The 27553-nt window shown below is 42.4% G+C and overlaps 1 protein-coding gene across 3 annotated transcripts; it reads left to right on the top strand.

Moving 5' to 3' along the window:
• The first annotated feature begins 507 nt into the window (after positions 1–507).
• On the top strand, positions 508–25097 carry LOC144683955 (tumor necrosis factor ligand superfamily member 13B-like). 3 transcript variants are annotated; one of them, XM_078547573.1, is made up of 6 exons: positions 508–840; positions 2253–2388; positions 6600–6656; positions 8494–8606; positions 12775–12925; positions 21333–25097. In XM_078547573.1, exons 1-6 carry the CDS (start codon positions 595–597, stop codon positions 21446–21448), a joined length of 819 nt encoding a protein of 272 aa, XP_078403699.1. In that variant the 5' UTR covers positions 508–594; the 3' UTR covers positions 21449–25097. The 3 variants fall into 3 exon arrangements, with proteins under 3 accessions (XP_078403699.1, XP_078403700.1, XP_078403701.1); XM_078547574.1 differs by lacking the exon at positions 6600–6656 and having other exon boundaries at positions 8491–8606; XM_078547575.1 differs by lacking the exon at positions 6600–6656.
• The last annotated feature ends 2456 nt before the right edge of the window (positions 25098–27553 follow it).

The raw sequence follows: 27553 nt of genomic DNA on the forward strand, positions 1-27553 counted from the left end.
TCCGGAAGCCTATCTGAGCAGATAATCTTCTTGATAATTATTTTTGTAGCTTTCTGGACCTTCTCCAAGGCCACTAAATCGCCAACCAAATTGTGGGAGTACCTTCATTATAGGGGCCCCAGTGCTGTAGGGCAATAAATGTCTGCCTCGTCAATGACGTCCAAAACCTGGGAGTGAATTTTCAAAAATTTATCATCATCACTCCTGAAAGCCTAGCTTGTCAACAAGTCAACAAGCAATCAAATCTTCCTTGCTATCATTCTGTGCATTGACTCTGAAGATATATCATTGAACTGAGGGTTCAAAGAATTGAGAATTTACTTCTATTTAAACAAATGAGAGAAAATTTCATGGAGCAAAATTTATTAAGTGACAGATTTACTTTTGATTGAAGTTGCTTATGTTTTGGTTTGCAACCAAGAAATTATAGATGAAATGCCCTTTTAACAAAAAATTGTAATTATGCAAATATTTGCATAGATATGCAATTTCCTGTTCCCATTTCAAAATAGCATCTTCTGTCACGTGAACTTCCTCTGTTGAGTAAAAGAATTGTATCAGGGTGATTTGGACTAAAAAAAATAATTATTAACAATGCAACCCAAATGTTGGATTAAATTATCAGACTCAAGGACCAGATCTACCTCGAGAGGGCTGGTTGGGATTGTTGTTGTTCTCTTCTTGGCTGTTTTATCCTGTTTGTCACTGCTGGTGATTTTACTGCAGCAAATAAGTGACCTACGGAGTGAACTGGCAAAAGTCCACAAACAGCTTCATGTTTTTAACAAGAGGGCAAGAATAAATCTTGAGGATGATTCAGTGGAACATGAGAAAGAAATGGTAAGGAAAAATTTCCACTCGATCTCTCAGATTGTTTTCATTTGCAGGGCATTTCTCCAAGTGTTGTCCTCTATTCTCAGTTGTCAGTCATTCTTTAATAGTATACCTCCTCTTCCCCTCAACAATTTAGTGTTGATGAAGCTAAGAAATTGGTCATTCTTACAAATTAAAGGCATTTTCATTCATGGAACTTCTTGGCAGATATAAAATAGGTTATTTGAAGGATATACTTCCCTCTATTGCCATATCAATTATAGTGCAATTCATATTTAGTTGGTCAAATGGGCAGATAAGTGGCAGATGGAATTTAACCCTGAAAAGTGTGAGGTGATACACTTTGGAAGGAGTAATTTGACAAGGGAGTATTCAATGAACGGCATGACACTAGGAAGCTCTGAGGAACAAAGGGACCTTGGCGTGTGTGTCCATAGACCTCTGAAGGCGGAGGGGCATGTTAGTGGGGTGGTGAAAATGGCATATGGGACGCTTGCCTTTATCAATCGAGGCATAGATTACAAAAGTAAGGAGGTTATGTTGGAGTTGTATAGAACCTTGGTGAGGCCACACATGGAGTACTGTGTGCAGTTCTGGTTGCCATATTATTGGTAGGATGTGATTGCACTGGAGGGGGTGCAGAGGAGATTCACCAGGATGTTGCCTGGGATGAAATATTTAAGTTATGAAGAGAGTTTGGATAGATTTGGGTTGTTTTTGTTGGAGCAGAGAAGACTAAGGGGCGACCTGATCGAGGTTTAAGAGATTATGAGGGGCATGGACAGGGTGGATAGGGAGCAGCGGTTCCCCATAGTTGAAGGGTCAGTCACAAGGGGGCATAAGTTCAAGATGAGGGGCAGGAGGTTTAGGGGGGGATGTGAGGAAAAGCTTTTTTACCCAGAGGGTGGTGATGGTTTGGAATGCGCTGCCTGGAGGGTGGTGGAGGCGGGTTGCCTCACATCCTTTAAAAAGTACTCGGATGAGCACTTGGCACGTCATAACATTCAAGGCTATGGGCCAAGTGCTGGTAAATGGGATTAGGTAGGTAGGTCAGGTGTTTCTCACGTGTCGGTGCAGACTCGATGGGCCGAAGGGCCTCTTCTGCACTCTGTGATTCTGTGAAAATGTCACCTAAGTTTCCTGTTCCAGATTTCCATTTTGTGAGTCCTTGGGAAGTGCAGGTGTTGAACATTGACCAGATTAAGATCAGATTCATGACTCCCATTGTAGATTAGTGTGTTGGCATTCAGTTAGCATAGACATAACGCATGAAGAATGATCACTGGGATAAGTAATTAGAGGACAGCCATAACCTGTTGAACAAAACAGCAACAAGAATCAGCTCTTGACTCTGGGGGAGAGGAGGAAAACAAAGGGAATAACATTTCAAGACACATTTTGTTTACAATTCTCCTTAGGAAGATCTGACTGAAAATCTAAAAAATAACAATAATGCCAAATTCCAAATTAAAGAAGAGTTAACTGGACTGAATGAGAAGAACTATGGACTCAGAAGCATCTCAAGGAAAAGAAGAGAGACAAGATCCTGTGAAAGTAAGTGACAGATTATAAAATGACATTCAAAATGGACCTAAGAATGGGGAGGGTTTCAGCATTTTCGAGTTCTGATACATGGGGCACGATTTCCCCACAGGGGCAGGAAAGAGAGGTCTGAACCATTTCTGGGTCCCAAACTGCATCCCCCCACCCCACCATGGGAAAAAAATCACCTGCCATGATTTTCAAGGTGCGGGAGGAGGGCAACGGGGGTGGTCTTTAATTGGCCTGGAGACATGTTGGGGGGAGCCCCTCCACAGGATGACCTGTGGCCACTCCTGCACAAGGACGGGCAGAGTGGACCTCTAGGCCTGCCTGCAGCACTGCACCCTCCCGCCCTGGTCTGCCACTGGGAGGCAGACTCCGTGCATCTAGACTGGCCCCCATCAAATGTGGGGACCCGGAGTTCAACTGGAAAATCTCAGCTGGCCTCCTTTAATCTTCCTCAATAAGTTCTTCATGAGCCATGATGGCCACATGCGGGTGGGTAGCCCTGCCTCCAATCCCCCACCCACCCCCTGCATGTCCGCCCCCATCCTGCCCCCACGAAAATGACCCAGGAGCAGGATGGAGCTGGGGAACTAACATGTCAGACAGCGAGGCTATTTTTAGCTCTTGCCTGCCTCCGATCCCAGCCCGTTGGGGAATTCAGCCCATGGTATCACAATTTTTCCCACAGGCTGAGTTCTTGATCTCAGTTGGTGTTTTCAGAGGGGAATGCCAAGCAGGGGTTGAGTATTTCCCCACTCAGAGGGAAGACAATACAGAAGGCAAGTTGACATCGGGGCTGTTCTCGTACAGCATCCTCCCATTAAATGTGAATGTTCTGTGACAAAGGTTATAAATTTTTCCCAAGTATTCAAAAACTATCAGTAACAATACAGAAGTAAAATATAAATGTTAAACTTTTTCTAGCTCAGCTTCCACCCTCCAAAAACCTAAGCTTATCCAAAACTCTGCTCCCTGTCGCCTAACTCACATTAAGTACCGCCCAGCCATCATGCCTGTGCTCTCTGACCTACATTGTCAACTGGTTAAACGATGCCTTGACTTTGAAATTCTCATTGTTTTCAAATCCCTCCATTGCCTGGCCCCTCCCTATCTCTATAATCTGCTCCAGTCCTACAATCCAAGGCAATCTCCATTCCTCCAATTCTGGGCTCTTGGGCATCCCCAGTTTTCATTTCTCCATCACTGGCAGCTGTGCCTTCAGCTGCCGAGGCCAAGATATGGAATTTCCTCTGTAAACTTCGCTGCCTCTTTCCCGCTTTTTCCTCCTTTAGGACTCTGTTTGAAACCTTGCTCTTCGAACAAACCTTTTGTCATCTGACCTAATATTTCCTTATGCAGATTGGTGTTGAATTTTGTTTGGTAACATTCCTGTGAAGTATCTTGGGAAGTTTTACTGCATTAGAAGTGCTGTATATGTGAAAATTGTTGTTTTAAAATACTTTGCATAGTGGGCTATTGAGCCATACAGAAATGTCAGGAGTTTGATTTTTAGTGAGTTTAGCCTGAGCAGCAGCTAAACATTAGCTTCAATGCCCCTAGACTGGGAAAATCAACTAGATTTCCTGTTCTTGTTCCCTGCCCAGGGACTCCTGCTTGGATGTGTGCTTCCGTAGCAATTGGCTGATCACTAGATTGGTCCCTGCGATGACTGGGTTTTCCAATGATGAGAGGCTGAGTAAATTGGGCCTATACTCTCAAGTATGGAAGAATAAGAGGTGATCTTATTTAAATATACAGGACTCTGAAGGAGTTTACGAGATAGACACTGAGAGGTTGCTTCCCCTGGCTGGGGAATCTAGAATATGGCCTCTGCATCAGGGGTCGATCATTTAGGACCGAGAAGAGGAGAAAGTTCTTCACTTCAAGGTTGTGAATCTTTGCAATTCTTTACCCCAGAGGGTTGCAGATGTTCCTTCGTTGCATATGTTCAAGGCTGGGATAGTTAGATCTTACATCTCTCAGGGAATCAAGGGACAGGGGGAGTGGGCAGGACTGTTGAGGCAGAAGATCGGCCATGATCATATTGAATGGCAGTGCAGGCTTGAGGGACCTTATGGTCCGCTCCTGCTCCAATTCCTTATGTTCTTAAGATAGGTTCTGCTGTATGTCCCCCATGGGAAATAGACTGCTGTCACTCACTATCTGTGCTCATACATGAGGAATGGGATATCTCGAGGCTGTCCATGCATGTTCTTTCTTAACTGCTTGAAGTTTCATGTACCTGCCCATAATGGAGCCAGCCACGCTTTCATAAAACTGGGAATAGCCATACCTGCATTGGAAAAGTTCCAACAAACTTACAACAAAAACTAGCCTGATGATGTACGCACATCTGATTACAAACAAGCTGAGGTATACTGATAGTCAAATCTCAGTCAAAGCTCTATAGACATCTTGACAGAATTGGGAAAATTTTGAGCCAAGTGGTTTTGGGTTGGGTGGGTGGGATGGTAAAATATCCAAAACCAGAATCCCAATCTCAAATCCTGAGATTTGCGTGTTCGAGGTGGAATGGGGTTGGGCAAGCAACCCACTTCCCGGAGGCGGATTTGAAATTTAAAAAAGGCTGCAAACCTCATATTTAACCACCATTTTAAATTTAATTCTGGCTGTACGATGTTTCTGGGCCTCGGGAAAACTAGCGGCTGGGAGTAAGGCTTTCTGGATCCAGGACATATGTGCCTTTTCACTTATCTGCTGGATCCAGTTTACTTGCATCACCAACGCCACCATGATTGGTCAAACCTCAACCCTCCTTCTATTCTTCCCCCATCCATCCCCTCACTCTGGCCCTTCCCATCTCTTCCACAAGACCTCAGATCACCCTCAACTCCAGCCCTTGATTGATCTGCTGGCCTCCAATCACCCTTCTGGCCTCTGATCTCATACCTGGCCTGGACCCCAATCTTTCCTCTGATCTCACCCACACCCCAGACAGCCCAGGCCTTTCTGATCCTTCTCTTCTTCCTCTCCTCTCCCCAATTCCAGCATGTGCCACTGCCTACCACCCAATGGTCTCATTGTGGCTGGCTGCAGCTGGGAAACAGAGCTAAAAGAATGTTGATCAGGTCGATCTGTTAAATTCAATAGGACCTGCAGAAAACCTGTTCTTCCAGGTTTCCCGACCTCAAAGCATTACCCCTCCCCCTTCCTCTCGGTCCCTCCCTCCAGCTCTACTTTTCAGCTCAGTAGGGCAATTCAGGCTAAGGGCGAATCAGCAATCTGTTTTACACCAAGCCAATTTTCATCTCATTGGCTTAATTGAAAAAAAAATTGGGTGCAGCATTAGTCAGCTTGTGAGGTGTCAGCTGTGGCTCAGTCCATAGCACCCTCGCCTTTAAATCAGAAGGTTGTGGGTTCATGTCCCACTCCCGGAAACCAAGAACTGTGATTGTACTCAAAAGAGTTGCAATCTGTGACTGTTGATAACTCGAAAGAATTAGTCAGCTTGTCGATTCGTTGTCAGCCCGTGTTGCGGTACTGGCAGTAGCTAATTACATTTTCAAGGTGATGCAAAACAGGTGGGGACAAATTTGAACAGGACTTTCAAGGGCTTAATACTTTCATCCTGTTGCCAATGAACAATGAGCATGTAGGCCAGGGTAGAGCTGAAGTGGAGGGCTACTGTTATCCTTTTCCAGGTATTCTTTCTTCATTCACATACATGCACAGACTCCAGCACACCAATGTGACACAATACTCTAGATATGCATGGTATGAGCAATGGGAGTTGTGTGGGACCTCGGGTCTTGAGGGGAGGGGAGAGAATCTACTGCATTTGAGGACAGAGACCTTATTAAAGGGGAAAGAATAGACCCCATTGCAGGAGAAGCGGGGAGAGATAGAGACAGCTTCTTTTGCTGAAGGGCATGGTGGCAACATGATAATGAAGAATAGCTGTAGCTTGGATCAAGGTTGCATTTCCATTAATGCTTGAAGGTGTTGTTTGAAGGTCATGTCAATCCTTGGTAGATTGTAACCAAGAAGGAGGCTTTATTAAAGCCCGATACTGGGTTTCAAGTTTCATGGGTGTGGAATGGTTGAGTCAATTCAGGCTGCATTACATCAGTGTGAGTATCAAAAAGGGGAACCACAATCTACAACATAACTCAAAGCATTCATATTAATCATTTATCAGTGAAGAGTGTGGTAATAAATTGCAATTAATGGAATACTAACCAATCTTTTCTTTGTAGAACAGCTATCATTCCTCCAGCTGATTCCTAATGCTAAGAGAAGCATAACTCTGCAAGGTAATTTACCAGGGCTTGTTTTGGTGTTGTGAATACTATGTAAAATCCTGAAATATAATTTCTAGGGCCTCTGCTTTTTTAAAAAATCTTATTTCCTTTAGGATCCCCTGGATATCATATATCAAGTCCTGGCACTTTGAGCTTTTTTAACTTAATAACTTGTTTCATACATGCCCTTTTATTTACTATAATAGCTCTCAACTTGTTTTAAGCATTTCAGGCTTTACTTCCTCCTTAATATCATCCTCTTCTATAAACGCTGAAGCAATGTAATTGTTAAGATTCTCCGTCAGCTTCTGCTTGTTTGCTACCAAATTACTTTCCTGTCCTCTCAGATTCACAGTTAATAGTCAGGAGTACTGATCAAGACATGAAACATTTGGTACAGGAGATAGAACCTTGAGGATATCTTTTATTGTGGTGGCAAATTGCAATCAACACAACTTACATTTATGAGGCACATTTAACATGGAAAAATGGTCCAAGACACTTCACAGAGGCTTAAAGAAATAAATGGATGCTAAGAAGAAAGGAAGACTAAGAAAGATGACAAACTTGATTACAGAGTTTTAAGGATGCTCTTACGCAGAGAGAGGGGTCTGGAGAGGCTCATGGGTTTAGGGAAGAATTGCAGAGCATTGAGTGTTTTAATAGCATAGTTTTCCGAGATGCTCAAGTGTGTTAGAGTGGAAGGTGCTAGCTGAGCATTTCTTTCAGTTGCAGGTCCCATGGGACTACACTCTCAAAAGTGAAAATAATTCCTCTCAACCACTTCCTAATCTTATCGTTTTGTTTCACTTTCCTCCTCCTACATCCACTCAATTTTAATCAGTGTTATAGATCAGTGTCTCTTCACACCAATGCTTTTAAGATCAGCACCACAAGGTGTAAAAAATAGGGGTGTGAACATACATCCCTGCCCTTGGTGACAGTATCAATTGGTAATCCATTACATTGCCAACAGTGGCTTCAAATTATAAACAGATTTTATATGACTAACTAGAGGAGGTTGCCTCCCTCTAGCTTCCAAACTCGATTGTCAGTGAAGAAATTTTTGATATTGAATTTACCCACCAAATTCATCTCACAAGAATGCTCTACAATTAATACTCTTCAATCCCCAATGATAATCAGGCAAAGCTGTTTCCCAACCAATCCTGTACTAACAGTTGCTTTTTATTCACATTTTTGCTTTTGATTAACATTGTAATCAGGTTAAAGTTTAAAGACTTATTTTGCTTTTTTCTGCCAGATCTGGTTATGCAAACTAGGCACACAGTGACATGGTGTATTAATGTTCCACAGTGCAAGAGATCAGAGAGTAGGACGTGAGTTCTAATATTTTCCAAAATGTGCCAGCAAGTCACATGGGGTGGGTGGGGTGAGGTGGGGCAGGTGGAAATTGGAAGCTGCTACTCTATTGTTCAAGCACCAAACAAGTCTCATATGCCCAACCAGTTTTCCTCATCTCTTCTTTGGCCAGTAACAGTGTTTGGCAGAGATCACATGCTTGTTTTCTCAATTCATAAACAACAAATGCATCCATTATTTATGAATGAAGTGAAAAATATTAAAGTGGAGTGAAATATAAATTTTAGGAGATCAGTTACTGTAATCAATATTTCAAACTGTTTAAATAAACTACTAATACAACCATGAATGCAAATTCTTAGAAAATGTGTATGCATTCATTGTGTTTTCTTTTCACATTGTTGTTGGTTTAATTCAGCCAGTATCTGCAAATCCAATTATAATAGCTGTAACATCCTCACAACTGCAATAATGTTCTTGCTTTGTTGAAGCACTCTTCATTGCTACATTAATGTTATATCAGCAGATGATTCAACCTTTATTCCTTGGAATGTGGCTTCAAAGAGGGGTGAGGCATTGGAGGCAATTTCCAATAAAATATTTGTGAGAGAAAATGGCTATTACACTGTGTACAGTCAGGTAAGCACCAACCTAACAGCAATTAATGAGCTCTAGAGCTGGCAAAACTGGACAAATTTGGGAAGTGAGGTTTTTAGTAACTTGCAAATCCTAAATGTGGTTACAAACTACAAATTGTGTCTGCTTAAGTAGAATTTTCCAGTTTGGACTTTCTCCCAGCACTTTCCTGTTAAGTTCATGGTTATTTATGGGGAGACAGTGACCTAGTGGTATTGCTGGACTAGTAATCCAAAGGCCCAGACTAATGCTATGGAGACATGGGCTCAAATCCCAACACAACAGCTGCTGGAATTTACACTCAATTCATAAAATCTGGAATTAAAAGATAGTTTCAGTAATAATGACCATGAAAACATTGTTTATTGTCGTAAAAAACACATCTGATTCACTAATGCCCTTTAGAGAAGGAAATCTGCCAACCTTACCTGGTCTGGCCTACATGTGACTCCAGACCCGACTCTTAACTGCCCTCTAAATTGGCCTAGCAAGCCCCTCAGTTCAAGGACAATTAGGGATTGGAAACAAGTGCTGGCCTTGCCAACAACGCCCACATCCCATGAAAGAGTAAATAAATAAAACATACTTCCAAAACCAGAGCATAGGCATAGTTGCTAACCCTCCAGGATTGCCCTACAGTCTCCAGAAATCGGGTATTAATTTCCTGGATATTTTGAGTAAGCTGAGAGAAAAAATAATCATAGGGTCACAAAAAGGTCTTTTTTATTTTCTTTGAGCATTTTTGCTTATTCGCTATAAAAATATTGCAGATGGAAAAAGCTTTGATTGGGCAGGAAGATTGGAGGTGGGAGGTCGTATGATAAAACCTCCGGGAATACATCCAACTGAAGTTGGCAACAACAAACCATGATCAGAAATCTCCAATCTTATGCATGTCATCGCTTGGATAGTGTGCCCAGGATTAATAATTACCCCTTAATTGCAGCATCAAATACTGGAAATCATGTGGGATAGCCACAATGTTGTTCTTCTTCTTTTAAACGACAGCAAATGTTAAGTTTTCAGATAAATGCATAGAAGCTATAACTAATTGACTTAAATAATACATAAACACAATACAAACCAGAATATAGAGCGTATAATATTGAAATACAATAATAGCATCAGTTCGTAAGACTGTCCTTTTTACAATGTATTTCTCACAATGCTGGAGAGGCATGTCGGGGCATTCCCAGATCAATAGAAATGTACCATATTCAATTTTAATGGACAGTTGATTCAGCATTCACATCCTGCTGCCTGGAGATATTTCTTCAGGAGTCCAAACTGGCCCAGGCTGGCTCATGCCTAGAAAGCAGAACAAAGGAAAACCCTCGCACAGTGGTAGGGAGAGGCAGGTGGTAGGGAGAGGCAGGCCCTACACAAAAAATAGAGAGGCAGGGCCTCGGCCAAAGGCAGAGAGAGAGAGAGAGAGGGGCAGGTCCTGGGCCATGGACAGAGAGGCAGGCCTACCACGCTGAAAGCAGAGCAAAGTTAAGCCCATCCTTGGGAAGATGGAGCAGAGCGTGTCAATAACGAAGCTAAGTTGTACTATGCCTGCAGAAATAGGTAAAGTTTGAATTACTTCAAGTTTAATTGAAATTAAGTCAAAGTTTATGAGGAAGGATTGCACTGTTTGCAGAAGGCATGGCAGGTTCTTAGAGCTAAACTTACAGGTAAATGTGTGATTCACTCGCGCTGATTATGTGATAAATTTTGCTTTTAGTGGCATAAAATGGGATGGGTGAGTTATTATCATAGTGCTCATGCGACAGGATTTTTTAAGATGGAATGTGATTCTTGATCTAATGGGATCATGTGGAATATTTTGCAGTGAAATGTGATGAGGAAATTACAATTATTTGAAAGGATTGAATAGTGTAATTAGTCAATAAAGCAAATGGCAACTATCTACAAAAAACAAAAATACATAACCAATAAGACAGAAGAAACCAATAAGGTAGAAGAAGGGCTAAACCTCTATGGTGTAAGTAACACACTGGTTCACAATGACAGCACAAGAAATTTTAATACAATGTTTTAAAATGTAACTTTACAATGTAACTTTAACATAACAGAATTACATTGGAAAGAACTACAACTAGAGCTTACAGTTACTAATGTTTTAAATGATTTAATTCCTTCCTCAGGGTGTCATTTTTAAAAGGATCTCGATATCACTATTCTCAATGTAGTCTTACCCTCAGAATTCAAAAGAAAGGATTATTGTTAATTAAATGCATTTTAGCTTGTTTTGCCTTTTATCAGTGAATAGAGATGACATCAGGAAAATGGCTCGAAGAATTCGAGGCCAGCTATTCACAGTAGCTGGCTAACATTAGTAATTAATAAAGGGTAAAAAAGTTACAAGTCAGACAGTTTGAGGAAGTAGTTATCAGTAGATAGTTTAGATTATGTTATGTTTGTTGGGTTTCTTCATATCAGTCCCTACAGTGATGTCATAGACAGTTTATTTTCTTCTAATCTATATTTGAAGAAATACTACTAGAATAAGGTTATGCCTTAACACAGTTTCTATTTATTCAGAACAAAAGTGAATAATATGGCATTTATGAACAGCTGTCATTATTGGGTTAATGCAGATGTACTCTGCAGTGTCAACAACTTGATATAGTGAATTCTGATTTTGCCCTCAGCAAGAACTTACAACATCCAATTAAGGAATTGTGATAAATTCTTATACTCAAGGTATACACAAACATACACATTCAATCATTCTGTTTAGTTCAATAATAACACAGCCTACGACTTCAAGCTGCAGTAATGAAACTGATTTGTATTTTTTCATAACTATGGACTCTGAATGACAATGTATAACACCTTCAATTAATAATGTTTTCATTTAGCAAACTCAGCCCCACTTACTCTAATTAACAACTCCCAACCCATCTACTCCAACTAATACCACTCCCCAACTATTCTAATTAACCCTGATCTTTACCTACTTTAATCACCAACTCCACCCACTCAAATTAACAATTACCAACTCCATTTATCCTGATTAGTAACCCATCCTCATTCCAATAATTAACAAAACCCTAATCTCTCTTACTCTAATTAATAAACTGTAACCACGTTTATTCTAATTAACGATCCAACCATGAGTATGGTGGCAACCTTTCAATCATTCCAATTGTAATTAACGAACAGGCCTACTTATTGTAATTAGCAATTCCTAACCCCAGCTCACTGTAGTTAACAAACTTTAATCCCACCCATTGTAATTAGCAACAACCCCGAAAGATCTAATTAGTGACAGTGATAAAAACAAAAAAGTGCGGATGCTGGAAATCCAAAACAAAAAATAATAGATACCTGGAAAAACTCTGCAGGTCTGGCAGCATCGGCGGAGAAGAATACAGTTGACGTTTCAAGTCCTCATGACCCTTCAACAGAACTAAGTAAAAATAGGAGAGAGGTGAAATATAGGCTGGTTTAAGGGGGTGGTGGGGGGGGGGGGGGGGGGGTGGGGGGGGCTGGTTGTTGAGACAAGCAAGCAGTGATAGGAGGAGATAACCAAAAGATGTCACAGACAAAAGAATAAAGAGGTATTGAAGGTGGTGATATTATCTAAAAGAATGTGCTAATTAAGAATGGATAGCAGGACAAGCAAGGTACAGATAGATCTAGTGGGGGTGGGGTGAAATAAGACTAAAAGGGCAACCCAACAAACTAGCTTATATTTCACCCCTCTCCTATTTTAACTTAGTTCTGTTGAAGGGTCATGAGGACTCAAAACGTCAACTGTGCTCCTCTCCGCCGATGCTGCCAGACCTGCTGAGTTTTTCCAGGCATTTTTTTATTTTTTGTTTTGTAATTAGTGACAGTGCCTTGAAGTACAGGGCTTCAGCATTGCCACAGTTACCAGCCAGAAAAAAAAACATGGATTCTAATCCTGCTAACAGTCAATTCCATACAAGAATTTTTTTATATATAACTGTTTAATTTTCCAACATGTCACAGCATATTTGAACATGTTATCATCTCTAATGACACAAAGTCATAGCTCATGTCTGTAAATAAATATGATTCTGTATTTAGCATGTTCTAATGCCAACAACAAATGAGAATCCGCAAGTTTGTTATTTCAATCTAGCAATGTATTTATCATTTCTTCATTCTATTTCTTTAATGATTGTGCATTTCGCAGGTTCTGTACTATGATAACTGCATGGCCATGGGCCATGTAGTCCGGAGAAAGAAGGTTAATGTCGTTGGGAATGAGCGACGTATAATGACGCTATTTCGCTGCATTCAAAACATGCCAAATGACACAGCCAGTAATACTTGTTTCACTGCTGGTAAGACCAGAATCACACACAACGTATACTATGCAGCCAGAAAAGCTAAATATTACTTTCTGGAATGCCGAGTAAAAACAAATGATTGACTAAACTATACACTAACAACAGCAGAAAATGGAAAACTGATTAATGCCCCCTCAACTTCACACAGTTGCCTCCAATGACAATGACAAGAGTACCTTTGGTTGCAGCCCTGTGATGTAGATATTACATTAGCAGCGTTATTGGAGATACTAAAATCCACCCCAGGAGCAAATTTCCTCAATTGCCTCTGATTGCAAGTAAAGTCAAATTGACAACATTTATGTTCTGCCACAGGTCATTTGACCTTTCTGGCAAGCTCATGGGCCAGCAATGTATCTCTTTATTAGCAAATGCCTCAGCCAGAAGAACAAAGTCTCAAATATAACTTGGTACTAACAGCATATGTAAAAGTTGTGCATATCTGGTTTATTTATTTCTTTATTATTTGTTCTTGGAATGTCGATGATGCTATCAAGGCTGCATTTATTGCCCATCCCTAGCTGCCCTGGGAAGGTGATGCCGGACTTTCTTTTTGAATTATTGAAGTCCCTGTGGTGAGAATGTTCCCACAAGTGTAGCTCAGAAGGGGGTATCTGCATTTTTAGCCAGTGATAATGAAGCAATGGTAGTACAAAGATAACTCAGGATGGTGTGTGACTTGGAGGTGATGGTGGTGCATGATCTTGATGCTTTGGTGTTAGAGGTCATTGACCTGGAAGGTGCTTGATAAATATTGCAATGCACCAGTTGTGAAGGTGTGGATATTGAGTGTAATGGCAATGACACCAAAGAAGAGTTCTGCTCTGTCTGAAAGCTGTCAAACCTCTTGTTCCTGCAGCTGTTCCTGTCCAACTGAATTGTGAGCATTTCAACACACTCCTGACTTGATCTTTGTAGATGTCGGAGAGACCTTGGAAAGTCAGGAGATGATGGGTTAGGAGACTCTGATCGGTTGGTTGTGGGACCACTTTGCAAAGTACCCTGCCACTGTCCTGCTCCTATAGCCACATTGTCAATATAATTGGTCCAGTGAAGATTAATGGTAACCCTCAGTGTGTTGTTGGTAATTCTCCTGAAGATTAGGGAAGGTGTTCAAGCCACTTCTCATTAGAGACATTTATGTGGCATTAATGTTGCCATTATCTGCCATTTGTCAACCCAACTTGATATTATCCAGGTCCTTATTGGACAAGTAGCTAGCTTAATGTACCTGGGTCACTGGTGGCCAAAGTATGGAAATGGAAATTAAGCAACAATTAGCTCTGGATAGAGTGATGGGAAGAAGTGCAGTGGAGTATTAGGTGATAGAAAAGTATCCCTGAAACTGACAGGAAGAATCTACAAGATGGTTGTGAGACCGGCCTTGTGAGTGCAGAAACTTGGGCATCATCAGGAAGAGAGGAACAACTGGATACTAATGAGATGCAGAAGCTGAGTTGGATGTGTGGAGTAACAAGAAAGGACAAAATCAGGAACCAGTACATCAGAGGGTCAGTGAAGATTGTGGAAGCTTCAAAGAAAGTAGCCGAGAAGAGATTGAAATGGCGTGGTCATCTGTTGTGGAGAGAAAGATAGAGGGAATGTGGTGAGGTGAGTCATGGGGATGGGACTCTCAGGAAGATGGAGGAATGGAAGACCTAATACCAGGTAGAAAGATGCAATAGCAAGAGATTTAATGGCAGTGGGATTGGAAGAGAAATGAGTGACTGACAGGCTGAGATGGAGAAGGGCGATCAACCAGCATTGTGGCGAACCCAAGTAAAATGGGAGAAGCCACAAGAAGGAGAAGCTGTGAATGCAGCTGAACTCATCTATGAGCAGGCCCAGTCTTGGGGTGGAATCGTCCGAGATTTGTGCTAAGTGTGCTAGCGGGCGGTAAAAAGGACGTTTAACCTGTTGGCTGCAATGGAGGCATTTCGTGCCGTATCGTCCCTTTCCGAGCGAGTCGTACCTCGTTAATTATGCTTTCCCCAGAAGCACACGCTGGCAGGATGGCCTCTGATTCGCCCGCCCTGCCGTCACATCAGGCCTTCAGTAATCCGGCTCTATGTTTCAAGGCTGCCCCTGCACAGAGCTAGCGCTCTTCAAGGGATAGGAAGTTGCTGGGAACTGGTGGTTGCCAAAGCGAGGAAGCATGCTGCCCCCGGATTTAGCAATGCTTCCCTCGAAGCACCTACTAGATTCAGTGGAGGCCCACCATGATGCCCTCTATCCCCCGCCCTGGGCAAAGACCAGCAAGCAAGGTCACCAATCCAGCATGGGAGGCAGTGGCAGTGGTGGTCAGCGCCAATGCTGTGCAAAAGGGGACAGCCACCCAGTGCCAAAAGAGGATGAATGATCTCCATTCCCCAGGATAAGTCGCTGTTCTCATCACTGTCAACTCACACACTCAAGCCCATCACACATTCACAGGGATCTCACTCACTGCCAGTTCAAGGGACATCACCATTCACTCTCTCACACACGCCTTCATCTGCCCTGCGGATCGTGTCCTCATCCCATCCATGGCACCACTCACCACCCACACATGCCAAGCATTCATATCATCTCACCTGGCAGGCATCCTGCTCACACTCTCTCCACCTGTTTTCATGCAGGAAAAGCTGGCCCTCAACAGCAGGGAGAGGTCCCAGACTCGGGGTGGAGTGGCCCACATTAGACCCCTCAGTCACTTTGAGGAGCATGCCATTACGCTGACTAGTGAGGACGTGAATTGTGCCTGAGGTGACGGCATGGTCGGAGGCAAACACCCTCGTAAGGATCCTGCACTATATCATCCCTCTCTCAACGCAACTGTGAGTGCATTCTCTCCTGTTTTTGACTCTGTTGCCATGCACTAATTAGCTCTACATTGGTTCACAGGGAGCTCCGCCAAGTGACCGACACCCTTAGCCAGCCATTCCCTCAGCTCCATCCAGGTCTTCATCTCCAGCCAAGAGGACACCAACTCCATTGAAGAGTTGAAAATAAGCAGCCTGGAAGACCCATCACAGCGCTTACCCACAACCTCCACCAGCATGGAGACACACACATCAGTGAGACCTAGATCTAGAGCAGGCTCAGGTTCACAACCTGGTGGTCACCACATGGACTCATGTCCGCAGCAGGAGGAGGCAGGTTCAGCCGAGCTCCTTGGCACTCGGAGGACTGCTGGGGAAGAGGCATCTGTGAGGTCCGAGTCAGATGACTTACCTCTGAATTAGACCTTCCAACACATCGTAGAGAGTCAGCAGAAGGCAGGGGAACTGTTGGAAGCCCTCTACAGAGTGGCATACGAGTTGGAGGAGTGTGTCTGCCTGCTCTCTGATGAAGTGGTGCCCATATGTGCACCTATGGAGGTCTCCATGGGAAAGATGGCGGATGCCATGGAGACCCTGGTCCAGCAGAACATGGAGATGCGCCAGACCTGCACTCCATCGTGGTAGCCATGCGTGAGTTCCTGCAGTGGCAATGCGAGAGGGAAACGGGACACCTTGACGTCCCTCCAGGTGCTTCTTCCCCTCAAGAAGTCAGGCCAGGGCCCTCAGGCACCCAAAGGGAGGAGGAGCAGCAGCTGGACACCCCTGGATCATCGACTCAGGAATCTCAGAGGCTGTCGGCTGCATCTGAGTCCCCTTTGCCTATGACCCCTTCAATCTCGTTCTCTGTCACTGCAGAGGGAGCAGCTAGCCCACAGGAGGATAGCCAAAGCAGGCTGGGGTCCTCAAGGTCTCAGCTTTCCAGAGGACCACACCGAAGTCATCAGAGGCAACAGGGCCAACCATTGCACAGGCTGTCTCCACTCCTCCTGCGGCTGTCAGGGCAGTACCTAGAAGAAGTGGTAAGACTAGAAAAGTTAAGAATTTCTGATCACAGTGCTTGCATGTGCGAACACATTTTTTTCACTTTGTAATCTGTAAATATATTCACTTTCACTGAATAATGTGTAATGTTGTCTTTCAGCTTCATTTACAGGCTTCATGAGTCCTCCCCCCCATCCTCCACTAGCAGTTCAGCATCATGCAGCTGGACCAGGAATGATTCTGGAGGGAGAAACGTGTGTGTGGCAGGGCCTTATGGGGCCTCGTTCAAGCACTCTCCCATGCACGTGGAGCCTTCATCCATCACACTCATCTTACAGTCCCAAGCATTTTTAATGCTGCCTGCTGGGGTTCTCTTTCAGTCGTCCATCTGAGCTGACCTACATCTCTGCCCACTCACTGATCACACTCCCAAACAGCACCTGTGTTCTGGGCTGGCGTGTTTTCCCACCAATGTGGGCAATAAATTTGATGCAGGGGTTGATTCCAGCGAGTAGGCAAGATGATGAGATGCAAGTGCATTGAAATTATGTTTCTGATATTGGATGGCGGGAAAGGCGGCATGCCACTGGCAGGATCAGACAAACTGGTTTCATGACGGTGTAAAACTGATTTTTGGCCTCCTTGCCATATTGTGCACTCATGCTCGCCATGACACCCGATAGAAAATTCTGGCCCTGACCTTAAGACAGATGGAAGATCATTGAAGAAACAGTTGAAGAAACTACCTGGCAATATCTGATGGCTGTGATGATTGCCTTCTAAATATTACAACTATTTTCTTTTATAGCAGCTATGACTTCAGCAATTGGACACTTTTCTCTGGATCCTTATTTTGCTTGGACTCTTTAGTACCATTCTTTTTTGAATGCTACCTTGATCTCATCCTCAGACATTCAGCTCTTGTGTCCCTAACTGGAACAAAAGTCTGGTGAGGTCTGTAACAAAATGAACTAAAAGTCAGCAAGCAGGTTATTGATAATTAGGTGACTGGTACTATTGTTGATTTCTTCCATTACTAAAAACAGAAAATGCTGGAAATACTCAACAGGTCATCTGTGGGGAGAAACAGAGTGAAAGTTTCAGGTTGATGTTTCGTCAGGACTGAAACATGTCATGGAACAGGTTTTAAACAAGTAAAGAGATAGGGAAAGCGAGGAGAGGGAAAAGAACAGAAGGGAAGGTCTGTGATAGGGTGGAAGACTGGAGAGATTAAACAACATGAAGGATGATGGTGCAAGGCATAATGAGACGGTAACAGGACAAGTAAAAACAACAAAAGATGTGTCTAGAGGAGATGAAAATGATAATGACAGGATCACTACCAACATGTGTCATCAAAAATATTGGAAGCAGAGGTCTTGATTTAACATTGTTAAGCACAGTGTTGAGTCTGAAAGGTTGTAAAGTACCTAATCGCAAGTTGAGGTGATGTTCACGAACTTACTTTGGGCTTCATTGGAGTGGTATAGGAGGCTAAGGAGAGAGGTCAGAGTGAGAGTGGGGAGGAAAATTAAAATGACAGATGACTACAAGCTTGAGGTTATGCTTGCAGACTGAACGGAAGTGTTCCACAAAGCAGTCATCCATTATGCATTTGGTCTCCCCAATGTAGAGGAGACTGCATTGTGAGCATCAAATGCAGTATACTAAATTGAAAGTGTTTTATCTGGAAGCAGTGTTTGGGGTCTTTAGACTGTAGAAAGGGAGGAGCAAAAGGGCAGATGTTGTATCTCCTACGCTTGTATAGGAAGGTGCCATGGGAAGGGCAGCGGTGTTGGGGGTGATTGAGAAGTGGACCAGGATGTCTCTTTCGAATGCTGAAAGGAGAGGCAAGGGGAAGATGTGTTTGGTGGTGGCATCATGCAGGAAGTGGCAGAAATGGCAGAGGTTGATTCGTTGAATATGGAGGCTGGTGGGATGAGTCTAGGAGTGATTGAAAGGAAGGGGGGAGAGCAGAAGTTCAGAAAATGGAACCAACATAGTCTACAGCCCTGTCAATCATGGTGGGTGTAATCCTCGGTTAGGGAAAGAGGAAGACATATTGGAGGCATTGCTGAGGAAAGTGGCATAGTGAGAACAGATATGACAGAGACAGAGAAACTGGGAGAATGGAATAAAGTCTTTACAGGAAGCAGGGTGGGAGTTAGTGAGTGACCACTTTGCAGAAACGTATGTCCAGTTTGCAAGTGTGATCCTGAGCTTCTGGATGCCTGTCATCTCCATTCTCTGCTTCAATCCCACTCTGGTCTCTCTGTCCTCAGTTTCCTACAACTGTTCTGATGAAGCTCAGTATAAGTTTCAGGAACAGCGCCTTATGTTTCAATTAGGCACTTTACAGCCTTTACGGAATCAGCACTGAGTTCAACAATTTCAGATCATAACTTTTGGCCCCATTTTGTTTTGGATGGCATCTGTCGGTGGTGATTCTGCTTTTCCCATTTACACCTCCTCTAGATCCATTTTTTGCTTCTTTACTTGCCATCTCATTTTGACTTGCACCTTCATCCCTTTTGTCATTTCATTTTTCCTGGTCTTCTACCTTATCCCTTTTATTCTGCACTCCTTTCCCTTCCTCTTTGCTTTAAAACTTGTTACATCTCACTCTTTTTTCAATTCTGGCCGAAGATCATCAACCTAAAATGTTAATTGTTTCTCTCTCCACAGGTGCTGCCAGCCCTGTTCAGAATTTCCAGATTATTTTTGTTTTTATTTCAGATTTTTAGTATCTGCAGTATATTGCTTTTGCTGATAGGCAAGGAATTGAATTGGTAAAATTTCCACTGTGTTTGTGGCTAAGACATACCTGGGCAGTTTTCCATATTTTAGTTTTGCTAGGGGGTGGTTTACTGGATCTGAGGTACAGGTATTCAACAAAATAACCAGGATGTCATTAAGGTCCATAGACTTTGTCATTTCTCTGCCCTCAGATGTTTTCTTACTTTGTAGTGTCATGTGAAGTGAAGCAATTTGGCTGGACACTGCCATCTATGATGATGCAGACCTTCGGAGGAGACAAGTGGGGTTATCAATCTCACACTTTTGGCTGAAGACATTTGTGCATGTTTCACCTGTCTTGAGTACTCAAATATTGCGCTCCAACATTGTTGAAGGTGGGAATGTTCATGGAACCTTCTCCCTTCACTTGCCTGATTATCCACCACCATTCCGAATCATGTGTAGTAGGGCTATAAAGCTTTGCATAGATCTGTTTGTTGTGGGATCACTGCCAATAACCTGCTGCTTTCTTTTTTATTTTTTGTATGTAGATAGCCATGAGCTGTAGTTTCACAAAGTTGTTTCCTCACTATATGGTTGGTGCTGCTGCTCGCATGTCATTCTACTTTCCACATTCAACAAAAGTTTAATCTCCAACCTTGATGACGATGAAGGCATGAGAGATCTGATGGGCCACAATGTTACAGACTGTGATGAAATGATATTGGCCTGGTGCTCCCGATGCAATCAGCGGCTCATCTACAGACAGCTGCAACTTCTGACCAGTTTAAATCCCACCGTCTAACCGTACCCCCTTAATCTCACCCCCCTCACCTTCACCCCCTCATCTCTCATCTGCTTACCCTACCCCTTCATCCCCTTACCCTCACCCCACTTTATGAACAGAACTCACAAACACTATTGAAACAGCTGGAAGCCATACAATTACCCATAAAACTCCAAGTAAACAGACTCTTCAAACCAGTTGTATGAACAAAGGCAAACATTTATAAAATTATTAAACAGTTGGATTGCAGCCAACAGCCCATAAGACTCCCGGAGTAAACAGATAGACATCAGAACTGCTATCTCAATTGATATCTAGATTGAGCACATGAACAATTAGAAATTATCATACTAGGCTACCCTTTCAATAGTGTGAAATGTATTCCGTCATTTTATCCATTAGATGATTTTTTTTTTACTCATCTGAAGACTTTTCCACATTTACAATGTTGATCTTTTACTTGACAGCTTGCCAGTTGGCAGAAGTAACAATCTAGCAAACGCACTGTTTAATTGGTAGTTACATCTTTCAATCATAGCACTATCGTGACTCACCTTACTGAACCTGCAGCATTTTATGATGAACTGGAAAGGAAACAAAGCCATTTTACTCACTTTTTAAACACTCCTTGCCTCCAATCAATGATTCATGCCTCTATGTAGCTGGTATAAAACCCAACAACTGCTATAGTCCTCCATGAAAATTAAAATATTTTGGGACCTGCTCCCTTCCCCATGCTCAGGAAAATGGCTGAGGGCGGGAATGGAGGCGGGAATTCTGTCTGCCCTGCTCGGTAGCCATTTTTTTCTGGTCCCACCTCTGTTTGGTCCTGATTGGGATCATGATTTTGTCCCTCATTCAGATACAGCTTGTGACTCACTTAATTTGCATACAAATTAAAATTTACTTTAACATACACCAGATGATGAATACACTTTGTCAATGCATTCATGATAAATCAGTTGAGGTAAGATCAAATTAGAAGAACAGTCCTTCATAAAGAACGTTTTCAACCATCTGGTCTATGAGCTGGAATAGGTTTCATTCTTTTGTTAACTGTGTCTTTCTGGTTTAGGAATTGTGAAGCTTGACCAAGGGGATGAGCTGGAACTCCTGTTACCATCCCGACCCAATGCTCACATCTCCATGGATAAAGATTCAACATTTTTTGGTGCCATACAATTATTATGAAGCAACTATTTGAGAACACAATGACTGCCCAAGAGTGGGATAATTCAACTTGAGATGCAGTTCACCTAATATGTCTCCGCTGATCTCCAAGATTAGCATTGTAATCAAAAAACATCAAGAGGGTGGATTTATCTGATGTCATCACAGGCTGTGAAGTATTTGTGGTACTAAGATCTGTAGTTGCTATTCATTTGCTAAGGTCTTTTGAAAGCAATTTTAATTGCACACTTCTTTGGATGGAATCTAATGCAGCTCCAAGCCCTCTTGTCTCATATGTGACAGGTTTTCTGTTTTCACTGTCTGAAAAGTAAATTGTTATTTGCTTTCATAAACTTAACTTCCCAATGCCGCCAGATTCCCCGATCTTTGCATGTGACTTCTCTTGAGGCCTTTGTAACGTTAAGACTACATTACTATAATGAACTGCAAAACAAGTGCATAATGGACAAAACAGTGAATCCTCCTGGGATTTCTTCACTGTGTCCTAAGGCAGTGAGGGTTGATAGACCTAGTGGCATCTTTAAGGAGGGACAGACCTTTCTCCAGACTAAGCATTTTAGTGGCTCTGTTTTGGTCTCTTCTGAGAAAACTTACTTTATATTTTGCATGGGTGAAATCTCCAGGAAAATTGCAAAAGTGGGGGCAAGGAAGGGAGAGGATCCAGAAAAGCTATGCATCATGTGAATCACAAAGCTGCCTGGCACACATGACAAGATGATGAGTTTTGATACAATTTACATCAGTAACATCATTAAGATGTGTGTCCAACAGCCAGTATTGAATGAGCAGAAGTTTCCACCAATTAAGTATTGGGAAGACCAAAGCCATTGCCAATCTCTGTTTCCTAGCTACTGACTCCACCCTTCTCCCTGGCAACTGTCTGAGGCTGAAACAGACTTGGTGTCATATTTGACCCCAGGATGAGCTTCTGATTGCATACCCGCACCACCACCAAGACTGCCTCGTTCCATCTCCATAACATTTGCCAAACTCCACCCTTGCCTCAGCTCACATGCTACTGATCCATGACTTTGTTACTTCTTGGCTCGACGATTCTAACACTTTCCTGGCCAGCCTCCCATATTCCACCCTCCCTAAACTTGAGCTCATCTAAAAGTCTGCTGTCCATGTCCTAACTTGCACCATGTCCCATTCACACATCACCCCTCTGCTGGCTGACCTAGATTGGCTCCCAGATAAGCAATGTCTCAATTTTTAAATTCTCATCCTTATTTTCAAATCCTTCCATGGCCTCACTCCTCCCTATCTCTGTAATCTCCTCCATTCCTACAACTCTTCAAGATATCTGCGCTCTTCCAATTCTGGCCTCTTGTGCATTCCCAATTTTAGTCATTCCACCATTGTTGACTGTGCCTTCAGCTGCCAAGACCCTAAACTCTAGAATTCCCTCCTTAAACTGCTCTACCTCTTTTTCCTCCCTAAGATGCTTTTCTATAGGTATATAAATAGTAAAGGGTTGGTAAAAGGAGGAGTTGGGCCGATTAGGGACCAAAAAGGAGATTTACACATGGAGGTAGGGGCATGGATGAAGTGTTAAATGAGTACTTTGCATCTGTCTTTACCAAGGTCATGGTGAAAGAGTTCAGACACTTGAAGGGTTTAATTCTGAAAATGAGGAGGTATTGGATAGGCTGTCTGTACTTAAGGTTGATAAGGCACCAGGATGATATGCATCCAAGGATACTGAGGGAAGTGAGACTGGAAATTGTGGAGGCACTAGCTATCATTTTCCAGTCTTCCTTAGATGCAGGAGTGGTGCCAAAAGACTGGAGAATTACAAATGGTTACACCTTGTTCAAAAAAGGGTGTAAAGATAAGCCCAGCAAGTACAGACCTGTCAGTTTAACCTCAAGGCTGGGGAAGCTTTTAGAAACAATAACTCAGGGCAAAATGAATATTCGCTTGGGCAAATGTGGGTTAATTAAGGAAAACCAGCATGGATGTGCTTGAGTTTTTGATGAGGTAACAGAAAGGGTTAATTGGTGGCAATGCTGTTGATGTGGTGTACATGGAATTCAAAAAGCCATTTGATAAGGTACCAAACAAAAGACTTGTGAACAAAGTTATAGCTCATTGGATAAAAGGGACAGTAGCAACATGGTTACAAAATTGGCTAAGTAAAAGGAAACAAAGAGCAGTGGTGAATGGTTGTTTTTTGGGACTGGAGGAAAGTTAATAGTGGATCCAGGGATTGGTGTTAGGACTCATACCCTTCCTGATATATATTAATGACCTAGACCTTGGTGTACAGGGCACAATTTCAAGATCTGTGGATGATAGAGACCTTGGAAGTATTGTGAACAATGAAGAAGATAATGTAGAACTTCTGTGGATAGGCTAGTGGAATGGGTGGACAATTGGCAGATGAAATTGCATGCATAGAAGTGTGAAGTGATTCATTTTGAGGGGAAGAATTCAGAGAGACAATATAAAATGAAGGATACAATTCTGCAGAGGGTACAGGAGCAGAGGGACCTGGGTGTTTATGTGCATAAGTCACTGAAGGTGGCAGGACAGGTTGAGAGCGTGGTTCATAAAGCATACGACATCCTGAGTTTAACAATAGGGGCATAGAGTACAAAAGCAAGGAAGTTATGTTAAACCTGTACAAAACATCAGTTCAGCCTCAACTGGAGTAGTGCGTCCAGTCCTGGGCACCACACTTTAGACAAGATGTGAAGGCATTAGAGAGGGTGCAGAAAAGATTCACAAGAATGGCCCCGGGGTTGAGGAACTTCAATTATGTAGAAAGGTTGAAGTAGTTGGGACTGTTCTCTTTGGAAAAGAGAAGGCTAAGAGGAGATTTGAATGAGGTATTCAAAATCATGAGGGGTCTGGACAGAGTAGACAGGGAAAAACTGTGCCCATTGGTGGAAGGATTGAGAAGCAGAAGACACAGGTTTAAGGTAATTGGCGAAAGAAACAATGGTGGTACAAGGAAATACCTTTTCATGCAGTGAGTGGTTAGGATCGGGAATGCACTGCCTGAGAGTGTCGTGGAGGTAAGGTCAATTGAGGCTTTCAAAAAGGAATTGGATCATTATCCAAAAAGGAAACATTTGCAGAACTATGCTGTAGGTAGAAGGGTGTTTGACATAGCAAGGGTTAATGTGGGACTGGAGAACAGTACTGCCACATTGTGATGCAGAGAATCACATGATAGACTGTGTGTAGACAGAGTCTGAGAGAAGTCAGCAGGAAGATCGTCTCTCGATAGGGCCATTTCTTGGAGATATGTAAATAGTTGTGTGTTAACAACAAACAATTTATGTTCAACCACATAAGCCTCCAGACCTCTTAGTGAGACACCAAACAACCTTACAACATACAGGGAAAAGGCAAGGGAGTGGCAGTAAGTAAATTGCTCCTTCAGAGGTCCAGCAAAGACATGATGGGCCAAATAGCCTCTTTCGGTGCTGTGATCATTCTGTGATTCTATGATTAAAACCTATTGCCTTGACCAAATTTTTGGTCATCTGCCCTAATTTCTCCTTATGTGGCTCAGTGTGAAACATTGTTTGGTAATGCTCCTGTGAAGCATTTTGGGTATATTACTACATTAAATGTGTTAAATAAATGCAAGCAGCAGTCATTCTTGTTGCGAGTAAATAAATTATTTTGCTGCTTTTTTGTGAAGCCTTTTTAATATAAGGAGTTTTGTATCTTTATCGTACAAGTATATTTTTTGTAAATTGATGACATTGCAAAGTGTCTTCAACGAGCCAGTTCCTCACCCCTGTGTCATTTTCTGATTAGATACAATGAGCCAACAGTGTTTTTCTGCACTATGTATCACCGGCTAAAAAGGACTGCTGCTTCACAGGGAAAAATGCAATACGACTCTGTCAGTAGGGTTTGGTCAATAATAGTGATGTACCGGTAGCAGGAATTTTCTGCTTTCAGTTCACACATACTTTAATATGGCAGATGATTCATGGTAGAATTATATTAGCTGGAGTATAACTACCAAAACACACCTGGGAAGTATCGTTCCTTTAGGAGATCACTCCTGCTGCAGCGCAGTCATTGGATGCCAAGGATAGACCACACTCCTATTAGAAAAGTTAATATGATGCACTCAAGTTAGTACCTGAGCTCAACCAACAGTCACACTCTCTAATAGTGCAATGTGTTGGTGTGCAATTGCATTGCCCCATAGGTAAACTGGTGTATTCTTCCACAATTCCACCTCTTTGATCCACACACCAAACACTTAATATCAGTTGGCCCATCTAAAAGAACCCTAACCCTAACCAAAAGCAGCAGTTAGGCACATCACATAGGAAGGAAAGTGAAGCAAGAGCCTCTCATGTAATATCCTGAAATCCCTCATTTTGAAGGCCATATTTATTTGTCCATACACCAATACATTAGAATGCAAAATAGAATAACCTATCTATTCACACATTGATACACATTTAAAGATAATTAACCTTTACAGAAAATTAAGATGTGAAATAAAATAAAATATTTAATTTTGAGGAACTTAAAAGAGTTAACTTATCTTAAAAGAGGTATCTTATCACAATGTTCAGCATGCATGAGGTCTGTCAGTGACACAGTCCTAAGCTGCATTGTGACTCATATAGTGTTGATGCAAATATTTGCACTCATACACTGACATAGCCCTCACATGACTTACTGTCAAGGAAATAAATAGAAAAATCTATTTTTATCCCTTGGGCCTATGTACATCAGAGTTGCATTCTGTCAGTTTTTGTTATATATGCTGCATTGAAACAGAGAGAAGTGAACCAGCATCTGATTTGTCTAGAACTAAGAAACTGTCCCCAGAACTGACCAGAAATAGGGATGGAATATACAGTACATTACCCAAGCAATGAATTCTTTTTTTCCCCTCCTTGATGTGATAATATAATCAGAACTATCTGTGACTAGGATTTTGAGGTCCATCTGCAAATATTCATATCAAGTTCTACCATTGATCCACCTATAACCCCTCAAGCCATCCATTTCCCCACTTTCATTCACCTAACCTCAATCCATACACGGCATTGATTCATTCACGCCCCCCCCTCAATCTATTCACACATTCTATCTATCAAGCATTCAATCTGTCTCTCCAATTCATTTATCTGTTCAACATACTCAACCCTCAATTACCCTGTTTGCCCAATTCACCCAACCTCTCAATACATCTGGTTGATTGATCCACTTACCACCTTGATCCATCCACCTTCAATCTATTCTCTACCTCAATCTATTTGCCTCCTCTGAGTACTGTGATGGCAGAACAAGGCTTCAGCCTGCACAGTAGAGCAATGTGTCAGAGCTCAATCTCTCTAGCCAGAGAGCAGCAGGCCAGTTCTAATTGCTCACAATGCTCAGAAAATTAATCTGTAATATTTATGCTGCAATACATGTAAGCGTGCTGATGTTGCAGAGTTTGACAGCAGCTCTTAACTAGCTATTTTTGGAACTTTAAGACCTTTAAAAACAGTTGTGCGATGAACTCCTAATACCTCATTTAGTAAATGAGTTAGCATGTGTAGCACTTGGCCACGCATACCAAAAAGATAAGGGTCTCAGGTTCAAGCCTCTGCTTAATTAGTTGATCTTAGTTGTGATGACTTTACAATTGAACTCAGCACTCCAGGGTTAGGGAGCGAAAAATCAGATAGGATTCCTGCTTTGGTCACCACCAGGGTCTTTAGCTGGACAACGCATGTTTATGGGCAGGTTAGTGCTCAGCTATGATGCTTTCTGTGATAAAGCAACTTGTTAACATTTACTTATGCTCAGACACAAATGGGCATTTAGATGAGGTCCTAGAGCATGTCCAGCACCCATAGAAGGAAATTCAGTTTCCTCCAAGAAAAAAAGAGGTAAAAATTGGAGATATAAAGCATTGGGCAGGAAATTCCTCAGAGCTGCTCCCACTTTGTCATAGTTACTTCACCAGAAGTGGGCCAGAAACCCCATTTATACTCATAATATTTGTGGAAAGGGAGCAGTTTCCCAGAGAAATTTCCTGGCCATTGTTGACATAAAAGGCAGAATTTTCAAAACTTCATGCCGGGCAAAATGATGGGTCCACTAGCGGCATGGCAACCAGTTGGAATC

The sequence above is a fragment of the Cetorhinus maximus genome, chromosome 8 (assembly GCF_964194155.1).
Source record: "Cetorhinus maximus chromosome 8, sCetMax3.hap1.1, whole genome shotgun sequence".
Lineage (NCBI taxonomy): Eukaryota > Metazoa > Chordata > Chondrichthyes > Lamniformes > Cetorhinidae > Cetorhinus > Cetorhinus maximus.